Source organism: Chroicocephalus ridibundus, chromosome 1 (genome assembly GCF_963924245.1).
Source record: "Chroicocephalus ridibundus chromosome 1, bChrRid1.1, whole genome shotgun sequence".
NCBI classification, from domain to species: Eukaryota; Metazoa; Chordata; class Aves; order Charadriiformes; family Laridae; genus Chroicocephalus; species Chroicocephalus ridibundus.
In genome coordinates, this window is record NC_086284.1 from 14,053,680 (window position 1) to 14,073,528 (window position 19,849).

At 39.6% G+C, this 19,849-nt stretch overlaps 1 protein-coding gene across 1 annotated transcript in view; it reads right to left on the reverse strand.

The window, feature by feature from the left end:
• The window catches only part of SLC36A4 (solute carrier family 36 member 4), a 109,274-nt gene that overhangs the window by 74,184 nt on the left and 15,241 nt on the right, over positions 1–19,849 (reverse strand). Inside the window, exons 4-8 of the mRNA XM_063329118.1 lie at positions 19,529–19,617; positions 18,130–18,225; positions 16,853–16,937; positions 7,322–7,549; positions 6,009–6,107 (exon numbers count right to left, since the gene is read on the reverse strand). Of these exons, the coding sequence (XP_063185188.1) occupies positions 6,009–6,107; positions 7,322–7,549; positions 16,853–16,937; positions 18,130–18,225; positions 19,529–19,617 (597 nt within the window). The remainder of the gene's footprint in view (positions 1–6,008; positions 6,108–7,321; positions 7,550–16,852; positions 16,938–18,129; positions 18,226–19,528; positions 19,618–19,849) is intronic.

The following is a 19,849-nucleotide window of genomic DNA, read 5'->3' on the forward strand; positions in this document are numbered from 1 at the left end:
ATCCTGGCCCCATCCTCCTGACACCCACCCTTTATGCAAAGCTATTGCCTGCACATGGTAATGCTACGGACATATCCAAGCCTGAAGGCTTTGGTTTTACACTTTTCTGAAAAGTATGTTCAAGAGCTTTAACTACATTTTGGGCACACTCAGGAGCACAGTCTGAAGTTACTTTCTAATTCGATAACAAAAATGTCACATGCATTATAAAAACCAGACCTACTCACCTTTGGAATATGAAATAGGCTCTCAAACAGGGTTCTTACAAAGTAACGTTACACATTCTGTGATAGATATAATTAGTCCATGATATCACCTGTAGCTCCTATATTCAAGAAGTAGTGTTGGTACTCTCTTCTCTTCTGTGGCCTGAACACCAGCCCCGTGATTTGCCAGGGAGCATCATCTGGCACAGGGAACCCAGGGCCAGAGAGAAGCTAAAGCCCAGAGCGAAAGAAGGAGCTGCCAATTCTCCCATCCCTAGCAGAGCCATGTACCTAAAAAGGTCCACAGAGAGCCGAATATAGTTTCTCCAGCTCCTAATCAACATATTTTTGCCTTCTGAACAGAAATCCTCACTTAAATCCTCAAAACCAAATGGCTAAAGTGGTCTGTTGTATCCACTTAGGAATACTGCATTTCTGTATCCATGCCACTAGTCAATACGATTTTCACAAGGGCACCTTGATGGTCTTGAAATCTTAACTTACAAGCGCTGAAAAGCCCAAACGACTCTCAACACAATGAATAACCACCAGACTGACAGTACTGAGCCTTCAGTTCCTGTTTGTTAACTGAATATTAAGGGCTCATCGGGTACCCCTGCTGCCAACCCCCCCTCCCGTTAGCACGCAGCCATCGTTACCGCCAGGCTGCCAAGACGGTCACAGTCAGCAGCAGGTACCTTATACCAAGCAGCAGTGACCCCGCTTCCACAGACAACTCAGACGAGGAGCAGAGAAAGGAATAGCACAAGCAACAGATTGCAGCACTGTTTAATCCTGTTACAAGCATCGCTCAGAGCTGAGTGTGCATTAACGTTAATCAGCCCTTTGATGGCACCAGGCTTATTCCTGCTGCAGTAGCTGGAGCAACAACCGAACAACTTGCCTGGCCTTAGCAAAACGACAAAATTGTTCAAATCTGACATCAAATAAGAGTTTAAACTGAACCCGCAGAGAGATACGAACAGCTCAATTCATCACATTAATATCATCAATTCGTCATATTAATAATTTTAGTTTTAATGAAAACATCTCAAAATTTTTATATAACACTGGCCAATGAAACGTTTAACTAGTTCTTAGCATTACAGGAGTACTAGTTTCTAGGTACTGACTTGGTTTATTTGAGATTCGGTGTTTCAATTATAAATAGGCGACCCTTCCTTCTTAGAGTCATTACAGACACAATTCGGTAAAATTAAGGTTCTTAAAGTCTATTTATCTAGGTATCGACTATAGCCAAAGCAACAATACTCCAAATTACTTCTATACTGGTGATTTTCTTATTACACAGGGACAGCTAGTGACTCCTAAAAAAACCAGATTTTAACCAAAACCCACGTCCCTACACTCACAATCTAAGAGAGAAATACGCTCTCTCAAGATCAAGAAGAAAATCGTACTAGGAATCTGCTGAATCACCGCACCTCCCTGACTCACGTTCCCCACAGCAAACATGACTTTAGATTCCTCTGTTTAATTAATATCACTAGTTTTAATGGAGTAACTATAGAACTATGTCATACTCCAAGTGGTGACATGTGCTAAACTAAAAGAGGAAAAAAAAAACCATAAATATATATATATCTTTTAGGAGCAGTGGCATGAAAAAAAATAACAAATCAGTGCTAGAGTATTTCCCCTATTTCTATTATTTGGTTCAAAGAAACCAAACTTTTTCCATATTGAGCATGGTATTATGAACAGCCAATTATTTTCTTTCTACATTAGGCACTCCCCTGTTAATGAAAACAAAGTCAATTACATCTCTTTGAAAACAAAATCCTCCTGACTGCTATGGCTAAGGTGGACTATTTTATACTGTGCCCTACAGATCATTTATTCCTCTACTCAAATTGTTGAACATTAAATATTCCTAGCAGGAAAGTCCATTTTTCACAGAACAATGGTGGCAGAGAAACCACACCAAAGGCATTTTTCATCTCTTGTCGGGTTAAGATGACTTAACAACCTCAAACCACTCAATTTCATTTGCTGTCCCTGTTCATAACATTCAATAATCTGGCAGCTCTCAGATAAGTACAGTGTGAATTACCATAAAGCATGTTTGGAATCAAGGAAAAGGAAAAGTGAGGCCTCATAACTGTTTACGGCCAACTTATTGCATAAAATGAATCAACCATAAACTAAGACCTTAAGGCTTCTGCTTATAATGCAACGTTCAGATAGCTTCACAGTAATAAGTGTTATTTGCAAGGTATTTCAGAATAAAATCTAAAAATCAAGTCTCTAAGAACAAGATCAAGATTAGGTAAATCCATTTTGAGTGCCTTCAACCAGAGAGCAGACTAAGGACCTAAAATCTAATTACAACAGTGCGGTTTTTTTTCCTTACCAGAACAATACAGCCACATGGATATAGGAACGACAGTAATTAAAGCACAGGGTAACGAGTTATCACACATCAGCTATACAACAGCCATTGACTATGCAAGTATTCTTAATTCCTTTGTAACATGAATTAAAACACATCCGCTTACATCTCAACGAAAGGATTTTAAACTAACGTGTTTCACTTCACAGTTGCAGGAGGTCACAAACACACGTAGAGATATATCACAGTTCAGCCTATGATGGTAACTTACTGAGCTGGAATAACTAGTTATCAATTAAATCAATCCGCAAGAACCGTATGAAGTATTAGCCATGTAAAGTGGAAATGTCTGCCCCGCTTTGCTTCGCTCATCTTTTTTGTTTCGTGTTTCAACAACTTTATTTAGTGCTGATTATTCAAACCCATAAAATCATTTTTTTTCTTCAAATCTTCCCTATGGTGGACGCGACTGCAGCATAAGAATGCACAGCAAACACTCTGCGTGGTCAACACATCCCCCAGCAGCAGAGACATACTAACATCATTCTGCACATAAGGAAGAAACATTAAGCTCTAGATTTTCACTTTTACATTAATTTTAATTTGTAAAGGTAGCAACGTTATTTTAATGGTCTTGTGTAACGGCCACACAGAAAGCATATCAAACCGTAACGAACATAAACATTTCATTGGTTTGTAAACACCAGTAACAAATTGAAAAAACTAAGTATACTCTTCAAAGCAAATTATGATCAAGTAAGAAATCGAGACAGCCTCTACAGACATATACGCAATACCTGTGTAATACTAATATCTAATAATATCAAGCAATATTTTTATGTTTTAAAGGTACAATTCCAACGAACCCTACATTATATGCTCTTGAATAAAAGAAGGAAAAAAGTTTGGAGTTCCTGGAGGTGTCATTAGTAACAACCAGGGATTCAGTCAAGCTCAATGCTCTCTGAAGGTCTTTAAAGGTTCACATCAGAAGTCAGTGTAACTACTGCTGATGTAAATTTAAGGAGCTGCCTAATGTGGGATCTAACAGGCCAGTAAATAATTAACATTAAACAATTCCCTACCTATAATGCAATAAGCGACCGATACCAAATGGTAAGCCTTTCCTGAGGCTCCCAGGACTCTCACTTGGGATTTCCTGGCTACAAATACACACCCACGTGCTGCGAGCAACAAATTTAATACAACTGGGGTATGTATCAGACCTACTGTACATGACTTGCATTGACACGCATGCAGTAAGTGCGTCTGTCCCAGACCGACTACAATTTAAGAGCAACAAGCTCAGTACAGCCCAATCTGTCTGATTCACTGACCGTGGTGGGGTTTTTTGCCCAAGACCTGAAGGCATCAGACAATCCCAGACAAATGGCTGATTTCCTATGACAGAACTCCCAGATGACAAAGGAAAGATGTCCAGATACACTCCGATATATGGCAGCTAAACCTCTGCATTGGTCAGTTCACAGTTTGAGAAACAGCTGAGAACAGTTTGAGAAACAAAGATCGGTGGCTGCTAGATCCACATATCCTGTGTGTGAAAACACACTTTTATAACATAAAAGGAGCTAAAGCTTTTGTTATTCGGCTCTTCTGGCAGTAATAATACAGCAGCAGGTTGAAATATTCTGGTTTCATTCAGAGATGAAAATTCCAGGGTGGGGGGGGGCGGGGGGAAGAGATTTGAAATCCCTCCTGTGCTATGTGAACGACAGACAATCATTTCAGATTAACTGCAAGCTGGTTTGGGGTTGGTTTGATTGGGATTTGGAGGATGGGGTTTTTTTAGTGTGTTAGGTTTTTTTAGTTTTAAGTATACAGTACCACTTGCTGAAGCATGTACTTACATTAGTAACAAATAAAGTGCGTATAGTAATTTCCCAGTAGTTTAAAGACATTATGACCTACCATTCCCAGAAGCCTCTTCAGCTATTTTTGTAAAAATGTGCCATGTAGAGCAGAAGTGCTGACTATCTTGTGAGCTCTACTAGTGTGAGATGCAACCAGAAAACCCTTAGAAACAGTAATAACTGAGTAAGAGATTAAGAGAGATCCACTTTTAAAAACTAAATCTTTGGAGTGATAAATCTATTTAATTGAGATCTTTCAGGGAACAATGAGGAACTGAGGTTCAATGTCAGGAGGCCCTGAATCAAAAAAATATTCTGAAATTTCTATCCTTTTTCTTATCCTCTCCATCTCTATCAAATCGCATATATAGACAAGTTTGAAGCAGGAAGAATAATACATTTCTAATAAATCCCTTTATCCTCTATGACCTCAAAGGAAAAGAAGGATCCTGAATACGTTTCCATTTTTACACACTCATCACCTAAAACTAAGCTGATGAATCATTATAATTATACTATCATCATATTATTAGCTGAGTATTATATTATGATGATACCAGTTATTATTATGCTATTGTCTCAATCTATTTGGAACTAAAGGCATTCCTGTGATTTGTGAAGGTGCTAAGTGTCCAAGCAGCAACTGGTACTCACCAACCTCCCCTTTGATGGGGATATTGTGTCCTCAACTTTTGCCTCATTTGACAAGATAAATACACCCTTTTCACATCAACATGGGAGATTTGTGCGGTCCTAGTTTGCGGTAAAACAGAACCAACTTTCTGTTCAGTAATTTTATTTCTTATCTAGGGCTCTTCTAACTCTCTGAAATTAACAGCACGTGGTGTCTAAAGCGGCTTGTTCAGAGCGATAAGGCACTTTGTGCCAAAGAACGGTATGCAGAGAAACTCTCGATTATGCTTATTGCTATAACAGCCAAGGTCAGCTAATTTTGTTATTTGCCCTGTTAGAGGGTCAGAAGCGGAGGGGCATAGAGGGGTCCCACCTGCGGGGAGGCGCGGACAGGACAGGCGACCAAAAACTGACCACCAGGGGTATTCCATCCCATCTGCCCCATGCTCAGTATAAAAGCTGAGGGATCAAAGGGTCAACTCTCTCTTCCTTCAATGGCTGACGTCCAAGGAGGACCCTGTCAGCTCATCTGCCTTTGATCCCAATCTGTGTGTGCCTGACTCCAACTCTGCAACCCAGTTCCCACCCATCACTGAGTCCAGATTGGGCCTTCCCCAGCGCCTGCCGGTGACATCATCCTGGGAGCTTAATACAGTTTTGTACATACTGTATCTATTTCATTATTTTCCTTTTTATTCTGTTCTTAATATTTCATTAAAGTATTTTAGTTTCTTCTAAACTTGTAAATCTCTCTTTATCTCTCCCCCTCCTCACCATGCACAAGAGGCTGGGGGGGAGCATCTGTCACCGGCCGTTGGCCATTTTGGCCAAAACCATGACACATGCTTTTACAAAAACAACTCAATAACGACAGGAGTAAAATACCTGTATCCCATTGTCTAGCACAGATTCGGGTATTTTGAAGAGTCAGTGAGAAGCACTTACCACACCAATTCCTTCAAAAGCAAATATTGCAGTCCCAAAAAACAGCGGGTATTTCTTCCAGCCGACCATGGGAGGCAGTTTTCGAGGATCTACTATATCCTGAAGAAAAGCAAAACAGTGCTACGTAAATGAAGCGCATTAACTGTTCCTACAATTTTGACTGATGTGTTATGCTACAGGAAAGAAAACTCAGTACATGTTGACAGCGGTGTATACATGGCTATTTACAATCCCTGATTTTCCTCCCAGACTTAGTCCTTTACACACATTTATAGCCACTTTCCCACCCACACACAGACACTTACATTTATTCTAGATTCGTATCACTGACACTGGAAGTCTTCACATGTAAAAGTATCACACTGGTGTATGTGAGTGAGCATCAATTAAAACAAAAGGGAAAGCTCACGCTTCAAACTTAATCCGCAAACTTATGCACTGCACAGATATAACGTATAACCATAAGGGGCAGTAAAAGAAAATCTTTTTACTACAAGCTGAGTACCTGCAGAAAATTAATTTTTCTCTATCTATCTCCCCCATTCTCTTCTGTGTAACTTCTCCTGCCTCCTCGCCCAGCCAATCCCTCTCGCTGGCTTTTCTGCCTCCCTCCACATCCTCCGCTTCCCACTCCTTCCACGCACTCATGTGAAAGCTTTCTCAAGCAGTGGCACTCACCACTGATCTACACCACGTGTGCAACAGTGTCTATCACTTAGCACTTTTCAAAAATCATAAGAAAGAAAAACATAAAGGTTTCTAGATGTGATTTTTTTTTCAGCCATCATTTGTTCCATTATGAAATGCATCCAAATATGAAAAATAGCAGCAACCCAGAAAACGCAGCAACTATTCAACTTCTCAGGAGATGGGAGTCTGAAATATGTATTCTTGAAGGGTAAGTCTTAAATTTTTCCTGATTGTACTGGAGAAACACTGGAAATGAACACTGTTGAAACTGTTCTTCCCTTGCAACAAAAAGATTGAACACAGATTAAAACCTTGCAAAACCCATAAAAATTCACATATTCTTCCACTGAAGGACTCCAAGTTGTTAAAATACCTATTTTTATTACCTTAAGTGCAGCAATATTATCCTTTCTTTCAAAAGTAGTGTAAAAGTCTGTTTACAGCATGTCTCAAGTATTAAGGCACCTCCCTATATGAAGATGCATCAATAAAATACAAGATAATTCTGCCTTTCGGAAATTGTCAGTCAGTATGTATATTTATCAGAGACCAACTGCCACATGCAACAAATACAACTTGCCACACTGAAAAAAAAAAAGATAATAAACTTTTTTTACACTTACTCTAACAATATACTGGTAAATGATCACCAGGCTGACAGCCATGGACAGATTGGCAAGCAAAGAAAGAAAGGACAGGCTCTTAAGGTCACGAATAAAGACCAGGAGGATCAGGAATGGCAGGAAACACAGCATGTATATTCGTAAATCGGTGCTCCTTTTCTCAGAGGAACTGCTGGCGGCACTGACATTTATGGGAGCAGTCTTGTTTTCCAAGAATCCTTCATGGACCTATAGGAAAAAAGAAAAAAAAAAATTAAGAAAATGTGTTAAACAGTGGCAGTGCTGAGTCTCTGGTTGTTTATGGGGGAATTTGTCCCTCTGCTTCACCTGCTGAGCGCCAGGCGTTTCAGGCCCCCGGGACTCAGTGCGGAGGGGAAGGCGAGGCACCTCCAGCAAGTGTTTCATCCTTAAGACAAATGATGAAATCGGGACCTCAAACACCTGAAAGCGTTTTTATCCCACCACAAAGGGGAAAACCACACGAGCAGTTTAGATCAGATTCCTTTCAGAAAGGGAGAGTTTGGTAAAACGAATGCAAGCAAGATGGATCTAGGCCTAAATATTAGCATTTGAATTTTCATCAGGAGAGTACGGGGATTAGATGACCAACTCCTATTGTACCGGAGCTCAGTGCCTAATAACCTTAGGCCTTTTCCATCCACATCACAGCAGCATTCATACAAAATAATGCTACAGTATGAACCTACCTGTCTTTATCTTAATTCAAGTTATTCTATTTTTGATTAATTTCACTCTTTTATTAATCAATGTTAACTCAACTTAAAAAAAACATGAAGTCTGAGAGAGCTGAGAGTCCTGTATCCATTAAATTGATATAAATTCATGCCTATAGATAAACAGTAGCACATGATGCGAAAGCGTATTAGGTTTTTTGTATATAACATTATAATAATTGCGTATGGTGCAATTCAGAAGATTGTGTTTCGGATTATTCGTAACTCTCATTGCATCTTTTGGAGAAATGTTAGTGTGTCCATAACTGCAAAAATTTGTTTTGTGGAACCATATTCTGCACTATGTGCAGACCACAATCAAAACACCGAGAGCTGTTGGTTATTCTGCTTTTTGGAAAATGGTAACGGTTCAAATCCATTTGTTTTAAACCTTATCATGCATTTTTCCTAGGAGTGTATCCTTTCATTTTCCCTCCCATTGCATTTGCCATCTTACAAATCAGCATATGACTGTGCGTAATCAGTTCATGCTGCAGAACGCCTGCAGCCCGATGAGCATGAGAGGATACTTAGGCAGTAAAAAAAAAAAAAAAAAAAAAAAAATTAGTTCCTCGTAGCACAGACTTGAACAAAAATGGGAAATCAATATGTAACAAAACAACTGAAGACAATACTCTTGACTCCTAAGTACTGTCAGACAACCACCTACTACAGCCACAGTCTTACACTTAACATAGAACTGAACTCGGAGGAAGACCGTACAACCCCACAATCCCAGCAAGCGTACAAGTGCATACTCAGCCCTCACAGACCCAGCCCCGATCACTTCGGCAGCCTTCCCCTGAACTCATTCCAGTTTGTCAATGACTCCAGTATTGAGGATATCCAAAACACGACAGAGTATTCTAGATGTGGTCTAACAAATGCAAAGTAAAGGATGATAAACGCTGCCCTCGATCTACCAGCAATTCTCCTATTCGTATAACCCAGGATGCTGTTGGTTTCCTTTACTGTCAGGGTGCACTGCTGGCTCGTGATCATGACCACCACCCTCTGAGCTTTACCATACAACCAGCTTTTTTTTCTCCCCAGCTACTTGTCTGTCTCTCCATCCATCCAACCAGACCATAACAGCCTTACTTGGACACAAGGATATTGCCAGTGACAGCATGAAAACCTTTGCCGAAGTCAAGCTGACATCTAGTACCTTCTTACTATGTAAGAACTCAGACTTTTTTTCTTATAGAAGGCAACCGAGTTGGTCAGTCCCTTGGTAAATCCATGCTGGTGGTTCCAGTCACCTTATTCTCTCTTGTGTGCCCAGAAACGTGCTCCAAGAAGACTCCTTTCAAAGGGACTGAAGAGAGGCTGACTGGATTGTAATTCTCTAAATTATTATTCTGGCCTTCTACGAAGATAAGTACATTTGCCTTTCCTTGGTTATCAGGACCTCCCCCGACTCTGTATGGTCTTTCAAAGATTTCAGGTTTCTCCCAGCACTCTCATCTGGTCCCACACTCACTTCTTTCTCTGTCTTCAGAGAACAAGAGCGACAGACTTTGACAATATAGAGCAGGGTAATTCCTACTCTCTACCCATCTTTGTTTGGTGTGGTCACAGCTGTCATTGTATGAAGGTATTTTATAACTCTGCTCATAAAAATGAAGCAAACCTTATTTATTTGTGATAATCTTCACCCTAGTGAGATTTGACCAACCCCAGAGGATTATTCCGCTATAGGTCTTCAGATAAATAAAAAAAGAAAATCAGAGCCCTACATGGAACAGCCCTGTTTCCCAAAGCCGATCCTATGGAGGATTACGGCTTGTATAGAGAAAAAAAAAAAACCAAAAACACATGAAATGGTTACTTCAGTTCCACTTATCCCCTAATAACTGCTGAAAGTGCACACACTTATCCCAGGCAAAGTCTTTTAGAGACCACCTTGCCGTCAGATGAAGAGGTTACTGTGAACTGTAACACTGCAAAGGACAGAAATATTGTGTGGGTGAGGAGGAGGTTTCTGAAATTTACTCTCCACTAGCTGTTAGTTGCGTGCAGCAAGATGTGCAGCCCATGACTTCAAAATTAATATTTAAATTTATTTTAAAAAAAAGAAACTTCAGAAAGTTTCAGTTCAACTGCTGACGGCCAAGCTGGTTTCATTAAGTCCGTTATACACAGGTTTTCACATTACTAAAATACTTTGGGAGCGAATTTTATGTATACACACACATGCATATACCATGTAACTGATATTATGGACACGGTAATACTGATATAAAAGCACAGAAGAAAAGTTTTATTCCCTTTTGTAGGTGTATATATACCTTTAAATCAACTTCATATCGATAAAGCAGCTTTAACAGCATCAGTCAGGGCAGTACCACTTACGGGTTTAGGGAAGGCCACAGCAAATACCCACATCGCAGAGGGGGATTTTGAGACGTGACAGAATAGTGACTCTGCACACTGACACAGAAGGACACCACATAAGATCCAGCAAATATTAATCTTGTGGGAGAGCTAAACAAAAAGGCAAGAGAGACTGATGGGTGGAAGAAAGCTGAGTCGGAAAGTAAAACGCAAAAATTATTCGAAGTAAGGATCATTATTCTCCCTCTTAGAGTGGAGCACCTGGCTGTGGGAAATTTGACAGTAAAAAGCAGCAGAGGAAAGCTCTAATGAAGAAGAGATTATACTGATTTGTTCAGGTACAGGCTAACATTACTATCACTATGAAAATGTTTTACTAGATTACTTAAAAAAAAAATCAGTAACACTTAAAACTGTTCTAACAAGTAACAAAATACAAAGCAGCAGGATGACTTTTTTTTCTTAAAAAAAAAACCAAAAAAACCGCACCAAACACACAACTCTTTCTCATATGCTGTTTAACCCAATGCAAGTTTACTGCTGATTGTGTTAGGACAGACTATGACTCACTATCTGTCCAATGTAGTCTTCTAAATATTAAAATTAATATAATCTCAGATTCCAATTCTGGACAACAATCACTTTCAATCTCCTGCTGCTCCCTGCTAGTGCACCACTGCATATGGTAGTCATGCTGCGCCAGGAACAGCAGACGTTATACCTAACTTTTTCCTAAACAAAGCAACATCATCTGAAATATCATCAGAATATCGGCAAATTTAGACAAATCTTGTATGTCACAGAGCCCAGTGAATCACAGAATCATAGAATTGCCTAGGTTGGAAGGGACCTTTCAGATTATCTAGTCCAACCACCAACCTAACACTGACAAAAACCATCACTAAACCATATCGCTAAGCACCACATCTACATGTCTTTTAAATATGTCCAGGGATGGTGACTAAACCGCTTCCCTGGGCAGACTGTTCCAATGTTTGATAACCCTTTCAGTGAAGAAGTTTTTCCTAATATCCAGTCTAAACTTCCCTGGTGCAACTTGAGGCTGTTTCCTCTTGTCCTATCACTTGTTACCTGGGAGAAGAGACTGACCCCCACCTCGCTACCTCCTTTCAGGCAGTTGTAGAGAGCGATAAGGTCTCCCCTCAGCCTCCTTTTCTCCAGGCTAAACAGATGGAGAATAGCTTTTCTCCAGCTCCCTCAGCTGCTCCTCATAAAACTTATTCTCCAGACCCTTCACCAGCTTTGTTGCCCTTCTCTGGACCGGCTCCAGCACCTCAATGTCTTTTTTGTGGTGAAGGGCCCAAAACTGGACACAGAATTTGAGGTGGGGTCTCACCAGTGCCAAGTACATGGGGATGATCACTTCCCTAGTCCTACACACCACGCTAATTAGAATATTGATCAACTTCCAATTCAAACACACATTATCTGCATTTTGGTCCACAAACACTTCCCTAAATCACATGATGAAATACCATTATGGTTTTAGAAAGGCAGTACACAGCCACCGAAGTCGCTAGGCACAGCGACTATGAAGGCTGGTGATGTCCCCAGTCACAAGGTAACTTCATCAGAAGTCACTTCAGTTATTCAAGCATTAACTTACATGATGGTGTGATGCATGAAACAGCTTTCTTTTTGGGAGCGCCTCGCCAAATGTCTCATTTACATAGTCCAAGCACAGCATCCACCAACTTCAGCTGTATCCATGAAAATCAACCACTTGTGCAAATCTGATTAACAGATTCCCAATGTCAGGTACACAGAAAATGACTAATACACAGTTAGTGACTTCAGAAACCTCAGTTCAACTGATGAACACAGTTCTTATAAGAACTATCTCAGAAGCAAGAAAAATAATTCTGTTTCCTTAGTCTCTTCAACTGAGACCACTGTTATCCAAACAGCCTGTATCTCAAAACCCACTCCTTCGATCATACAGTCTATGAACTTTTCATCACTTAGTGGGACGAAAACAGTAGTTTCTGACCTCATTGGTTCCTTCTAATTCCTTCCTTATTCAACTCGGAGCAACAACCAGTAAAATAGACAAGGTCAGATCTGGCACAAAACCAGCATGTCATCAGGCAGATAAAGACTATATTGTAATCATGTAATTTGGCATGAAAAGGCCACAGAAAAGTTTCACCGTTCATTTAGTTCTGGTATTTCATTATTACTCAGTACTCAACGTTGTAACATTTTTAACACTTCAAGTTTTATGTTTAAGTACAATTTCCTAAGCTTTGGGGTTGTTTTTTTTCCTTTTTATCCAAAAAAAAAAAATCCCCAAAATTCCATTATGTAGCATCCCACTGATGGGTCACCTTGAAAGTGCTAAAGATCTAATAAAGTGCTCCCACACAGCTAGAACAGGTTTCCATTTTTTAGCTTTATCAGCAAACAATGAGAAAAGGACACTTTTCCAGAGAACTCAGCAAACATTCACAAGCAAGTTGATAAATACAAGACTCTTCATTTAAGGTCGTCTGTTGCTCAACCCAGAAAAGCAAAGTAACTATGGCATGAAAGCGGACCACGCTCTTTTGGGCGCAGATTCTTCCTTCTATCCCAGTGTGTTCCTGCTCCAGTCACGCTGCGCTCAACATCCAGCTGTTTTTTCCAGTTTCCCTGTTCTTCTCCAATTCCAAACACCTTCACCTGTAATCCTCTTATTTGCATACTGCCAGTCTTAACCAGAACTTCACCACCTACCTGAGGTTTTTTGGTGCCCCAGGAAAATACTTCATAGGAAAAGCTTCATTTGAAATTTGATATAACTGGAAATAGGGTCTTGTAGCACAAAGTGGCTGGAAAACACTAATGTAATGCAGCCAACATTGTTATAATTCCACAGGCACCAGAAGCTATACTGCATATCCATTAATGAGAAGGGTGTATCAAACATTTCACAGAATTCAAAAGATGAAATAAATATTTAGACTCACACACACCACTGTGTGTCTAAACATTCACCTCAAAGTAAACTGGACTGATGAATATTCCATTCATGTGCCAGAAGCATTTTAAAATGCTTTTTCACATCTTAGTTCTCTGAAATAGTAAATAAAGGGAACCAAGAGACTACTAAATTTGCGTTGCTACTAGTTTTAACTAAGAAAGAAAGATCAAAGAAAGATCTCAGCAGAAGCTCCCACTGGTTGCAGTAGGCTTAATTTGCACACCCCAACATCAGAAGAGCACAGAGCATAAACCAGAGGTGTTGGTCAAGGAGTGGTATAGTAACATTATTATTATGGTTTTCCTTCATCTTCGTTCCCGTTACCTCATCCTTCCACTACTCCAAACAATTAGATTTAAAGCAGTAACAATTCATGTCCTTTGGTGCCCTCTACGGGACAGATTCCTGCAACAGAAATCACAGAAAGAAAACCACAGCCATCTCCCTCCTGAAAGAGCGAGCCCAGGGCAATCTGAACCAACTACACTTGGAAGTGAGACTTCTGAATTGCTGATGACTTTACTTCATTCGCAGGGTACATGTCATGGGTCTCTGCAGCCACTGCTTTTGCAGAAGTTGCTTTTCCATAAGACCTTTCTACTTTTCTTCAAGAAAGCAGCAACAGCATTCCTGAAGATTTTGATTTTTTTCAAAATCTACAAAAGCCAAAGTCAGCAAGTGTTCAGTCTTGCCTTTTCCTTAAGGTCAAAACACATATATAACAACCAGTTAGTCTGATATGTATTTGACAGGAAAGGTTTCAATTAAAACTTACGTTACAAAGGATGCAATAAAAATCCCCACTTCAGAAGGCCAGCGAAAGGACATCAGATGTAAAATAGGAGTTTCGGGGATTAAGACAGATTGTGACAGTGGGACGGCAGTTTTTAAGGCTGGGTGTTGGGTTTTTTTTCTCTTTCAAGATGCAAATTACAGAGTATCCAGCTTCCAAATACACAAATTTGCCTCAGTGATACACAAATTTGCCTCAGTGGTGCCCAGTGACAGGACAAGAGGTAACGGGCACAAACTTGACCATAGGAAATTCCATCTCAACATGAGGAGGAACTTCTTCACTTTGATGGTGACAGAGCCCTGGCACAGGCTGCCCAGAGACGTGATGGAGTCTCTGTCTCTGCAGACATTCCAAACCCGCCTGGACGCGTTCCTGTGCAACCTGCTCTGGGTGACCCTGCTCTGGCAGGGGGTTGGACTAGATGATCTCCAGAGGTCCCTTCCAACCCCTACCATTCTGTGATCTTCACAAGATCGTCATCTGTAGAACTTGGAATACTTTTTAAGCATAATATAAATACTCACTTACAGGGGGAAGAAAAAAAACATACTACCTTCTATGTACTAACTGCCCCACGGGACACTTTTCTTCCTCATTAAAGTAAGTTAAGCTACGCCAAGACACCTTTATTCTACCTTTTGAGGAGAATAAGAGTCCATATGGATGATTAACGTTCAGTAACCTGCCATACCTTATTCCTCACCAACCTCTCTAATTACAGAAGCACACATTTAGATACAGGCTCGGATTCATCCTCATTAGCTTTATGTCAAGTAATGAATCATAATCTTACGAGCAGAAAACACAGCAGAGTACACTGGCATCTTAATAAGCGCGTGGAGGAGAGAACACCACAAGCTCAAAGAACCTGTGGCTCCTCTCTGAGCAGCCACCCTGTGCAGGCTGATCACCCATGGATCACCTCCTGGGACAAACAAACTGCTGAGTGCACAAAGAGGAAGGACCAGGGGACATCAGGGATCCCCTCAACAGAAGAGTCTCCACCAATGAGAAAAAGAAGAGCTTAGAAGGGCTGGAGAACGAGACAGAAACATGAATGAAAGCAGGAGTAGCTGGCATGAAAGGGATAGATGTGGGTTTGTTTGCTTTTGTCAGTGACGGATGGTTGTGAGGGAGAAAAGCGATAGTCAGGTTTTATTGAAAGGTTTGGGGGTTACTTGGGAGAAGCTATAGGCATTTATGGTTGTGAGGATTCATTTGCAATTTTTAATTGACTTATTCATAAATACAGCATGACGAAGTATTTGATTTTTAGACATCCTTACATAAATCAACTCAAACGAATCACAGTATTTTTCTAATAATTAACATCCAATCTATTTAAAAATCTACAGCGTATTGAAATGTGTTTGCGCATGTTTAAAACTACATATTATATGTGCAATAGTATTTACAGTAAGCCACATGAAATACATGAGCAGTGCTATTTAATATTTTCATTAATAACACAGACATAATAAGCAGGGTTTAAACATCTATTCCAGATGGAAAGTGAAAGAATATTGAAGAACAGGATTAAAATTCAGCCTTGAGAACTGTTAAAAAAAAAAAAATAAAATCAATCCAGTAAGGAAAAATAAAGGATGCTATAGGTAAACAGAAATTACCTCTACAGAAAGAAGAGCCAGAAGAATCGCCTAGAATGCAGCTCTGCAGTAAAGGATTGAGAGATCACAATGGATCACAAGTCAGTCATGAGTCAATAATGACACAGTCCTGCAAAACGACCATTAAACTGAAGTGTCAAGTGTGGAATACGATCTGTAAGACCTGTGAAATAACCTTTCAGCTCTATTGGTCACAAGCAAAACTTCAACTAGAGCAGCATAACCAACTTCAGGGTTAAAACTTGGGGAAAAAAAGAGAGATGTAACCAACTGCAGAGCACTCACAGAAAAGCAAGAAGATTTATTAGAGTCTGTCATATCTCCTCTCTATCAGATAGAGGGGAGACACGATAACAATATTCAAAAACATAAAAGGTATCCACAAATAGAGAAGAATAAATTACTTGTAGCTAGAGTGTGAAATAAAGGACTTGCAACATTAAGAAATGTTAAGTTTCTACAAAGAAAAAGGTGTCTAACAGATAAGAAACCACTGGAACTGACTACTGAGACGGCTGTGGAAATTTCAATGCTAGGCATTTTTAAGAACAAAAATCAGGACTGGTTTAGATACAATAGACTTTGTGGCAGATGAGACTATTCTAGAAAAGGGAAGAGACTAAGCAAGAAACTAAGAAAGCTAAGAAAGATTCCAGTGACATGAAAAGGGAAAAACATGCCCAGAAGGTCAGGGAAAAAAAAGAGTCAGCAGAAGGCCCAGGAAAAAAAAAAAAAAAAAAAAAAATAATTCAGGGACAACTGGCTCCTGGACCAGTTTCAGCCTTATTTTCTATCATTGTCACAATTCACTTTTAAATTCAACAAACAAATCAGAGGACAATGTAGCCACAAATATTTGCACAAAATCTGAATTTAGTTCACCTCGCACATCACTCCTTTTCACCAAAAGCTCTTTTGTGGAAACCGTGGTAGAACTCATTCTGTGCATCTCTCAACTTCACATTTTACAAGTAGTTCTGTTGGACTTAGGAAATAAAGTGAGGGAAAAAAAATTTTTACCCATAACTGTTTCCATACAGTAACACTACTCACTTGTTTCACATTTTCTGCCAAGAACACAACATAAACGCTACAAAATCCCAGCTGTGTTATCACTAGGAAAAAGTCGACAATATACCTGAGGAATAAAAAACAAACATTACAGTTAGGATCCAAACAATTAACCCTTTTCTACCTAATATGCAATTGCTGCTCCTTTTTACAGTAGTCAAAACGCTAGATTCAAATGCCACATCAATCTCACGAGCACTGCAGTGCACGTTCCTCTTATGGCAAAACAGGGTGGGTTTGTATGTGTCTGTTTTTTTAAGGTAGGCGTCAAAATTTCTCAAAAAAAAGAAGGTACTCATATTTTAAAGCAGCATAAAATGAAATTCAAAGACTTAACAATGTGTTACAAATATAAACAACAGACATACATACTCAATGCACACACAAATTCTGACGGCATCCGTTAACCTCTAACACAGCAGTTTTCCACCAGGACCAGAGATGAAATGACTCACACAGTCTAAGTTATCTAAGTTTCAGCAATTCAAGATAATAAACATTTTCACATCTTACTAAGTGCGTCTGTATCAACGTATCCAAATACGCATTCAGACACTGTATCTCATTGCAAAAACACTCTAAACTATGGTTCAGATTGTTTTGAAAAAATGTTATAAGCCGTGGTGGCCTGAAGACATGCTGTAATGAAACTCTTTGCTCATCAGGCACACAGCAGAGATCTGCCTCACGGAATGGATCTGCTGCAGCACAGTGTCTCCGGAAATCAAATTGTCGTTTCCGGCTTGTAACTCTTTGGTGCATTACAGAATTATCATTATATTTCACTACAAACCAATTTTCCCTCTAATTGAGCTCTAGTCCATTCCTATGAAGTCATCACAAAAGACCTGAAAAGACTAGCTCACCTTTTTCCTATTTGAAACAACGCAGTAGCCAAAACACGATGCAAGATGCTGCATCCTTGAAAGTAACAGGACCAAAAAGAATTCTTTCTCAAGTGTGTAACCACTTTAAATTAACATTGAATAACATTTCTGAGTTTCACTGCTGTGTAGTCATACAACAAACAAACCAAAACAGCTATACAGCAACCAATGGCAAAGAAAAAATAATGGTATTTTTTTTTTAAAAGAGGGCTAAAGCATTTAAAAGAGCACACAGCGCATATTTCAAGCACACAGAACACATTCTTAAAGCAGGTAACATCTGACTAAAACGGAAAGCTCCTAAGCATTCCAAGTATAGTCATTAGTTTTTTAATAATGAATTTATTAAATTAAATTCTAATGCAAACTTACCGTCCCCAAGAAGCTCGTTTCTGAAGAGCAGTCAGAGGCCCCACTTCCATGGCGTAACTAACTGTATCGCTATACCCCAGCGAGGATTTTTTCATCCTGAAATCGGAGAGCGAAGAAAGAATGGAGTTACCAGAAACTATGAGGGGCTACGTCCCTACCCTGAAAATGCTGGTGACCTCGCAGGGTTATAGTAAGTAATCACCTGTGGCACCGTTCTGCCGCTGCTGAATTTTAGAGGTATCGTTTGGGCTTCCTTTTCCCCGGGAAGGGCTTTTCAGCACCCTACAAGCATGTGAGCCACAAAGCTGCTTCCCCCTAATTCAGTAGTACTAAATCAGTCTCTTACAGAACAAGTTTCTTGACAAATGAATCCAAAATTAGATTCTTATATCATCAGCTTAAGCAATTCATCTCAAATCTAAAAGTCACTGAGAACTTCAACAGGATTCAGCAGATTTTCCTGGACAAGCAATCACAATTGTTTCAGTGATCTGAGTCTCACGTACATCTTCAAAGGCCATTCAAAACCACAGAGAAAAAAAGCGAAGAATTCAGGACTGACAGGATCCCTTCACAGCACAGTATCACATTAAACTTGTAAGATAGTTTTTACAGCTACAGGGACACAAACAGCTTTGTGTTTCTATTCATTTCAAAAACTTCATTGCACTTTTTAAATACAAGACCCTCTCACTGCTTTTCTAACACCTGATAATAATATAAAAATGTTTAATAAAGTCATTATTAATCCAAATACTCTATCAGTCAAATTTGAACAACTGCTTTCCCCCCAGCATTGTAGATCTTGCTTGCAGGAATATCTCATGTTTATCTGCTCACTAGCATCATTTTAACACATTCTTTCAGCCCTGTAACTTTGCAGAATCAAGTTGTCACAATCCAAAGAGAGCTCACGTATAGTCATTAAAGACATCAATAGCAATTCATAGTTTATCTTTTATTCCTATAAAGTACTTATAAACTGGCTGTTTATGAATTGGACACTTTTCAAAGCTATGGAGATTCAGAAGCTATGAAGATAGCAAAGGACTAAAGGACTGAAGCTAATCAATTAAATCCGCAATGAGAAAGATCTGATTATTTGCCAGCTAAGACAGGGAACAGGATGCCAGGCAACACAAGTTACACCAATGTAATTTTGTGTCCAAGCAGAGAAGAAATATTTTTACAACGTCTTAAAGCAGTGCTGCACAAAGCACAGCTATCATTCAGAGCTGCACAGCAAGAATGTGAGTGTTGTTTCATTGAAGTAGGAGATTCTGATCTGAAGAAACCGCTACAGCATCAGGACATTCTGTAGGCCAAAAATTAGAAATAGAAAAGAAGAAGAAAATAATACTCAAAAATTCAGCAACAGAATTAGTAGTTTCACATTTACCTCTGACATAGACAGTGGCTGCAACGTACCAAGATGTGCATACAGTGAACAGATACAACTCCTATGAACACCAGGCTGATCGGTCCAACCTGGTGGGGGGGGGGGGGGTGGGGGCGGAGAAAAAAAAGGGAGGACACAGGAGACAAACATAATTTTTCATGAAAATATGCTGGGGGAAAACCTTTACATGCAAAAACTTCACATTGTAGCAAATAAAATAAGAATTTAAAATGTTATGCAACTGTTTTTCCCCTCTCAGAGGGGAATTTGCAACTGATGTTTTACGGCATTCCTTACTTTTAGCTCATTACGTGACAGAAG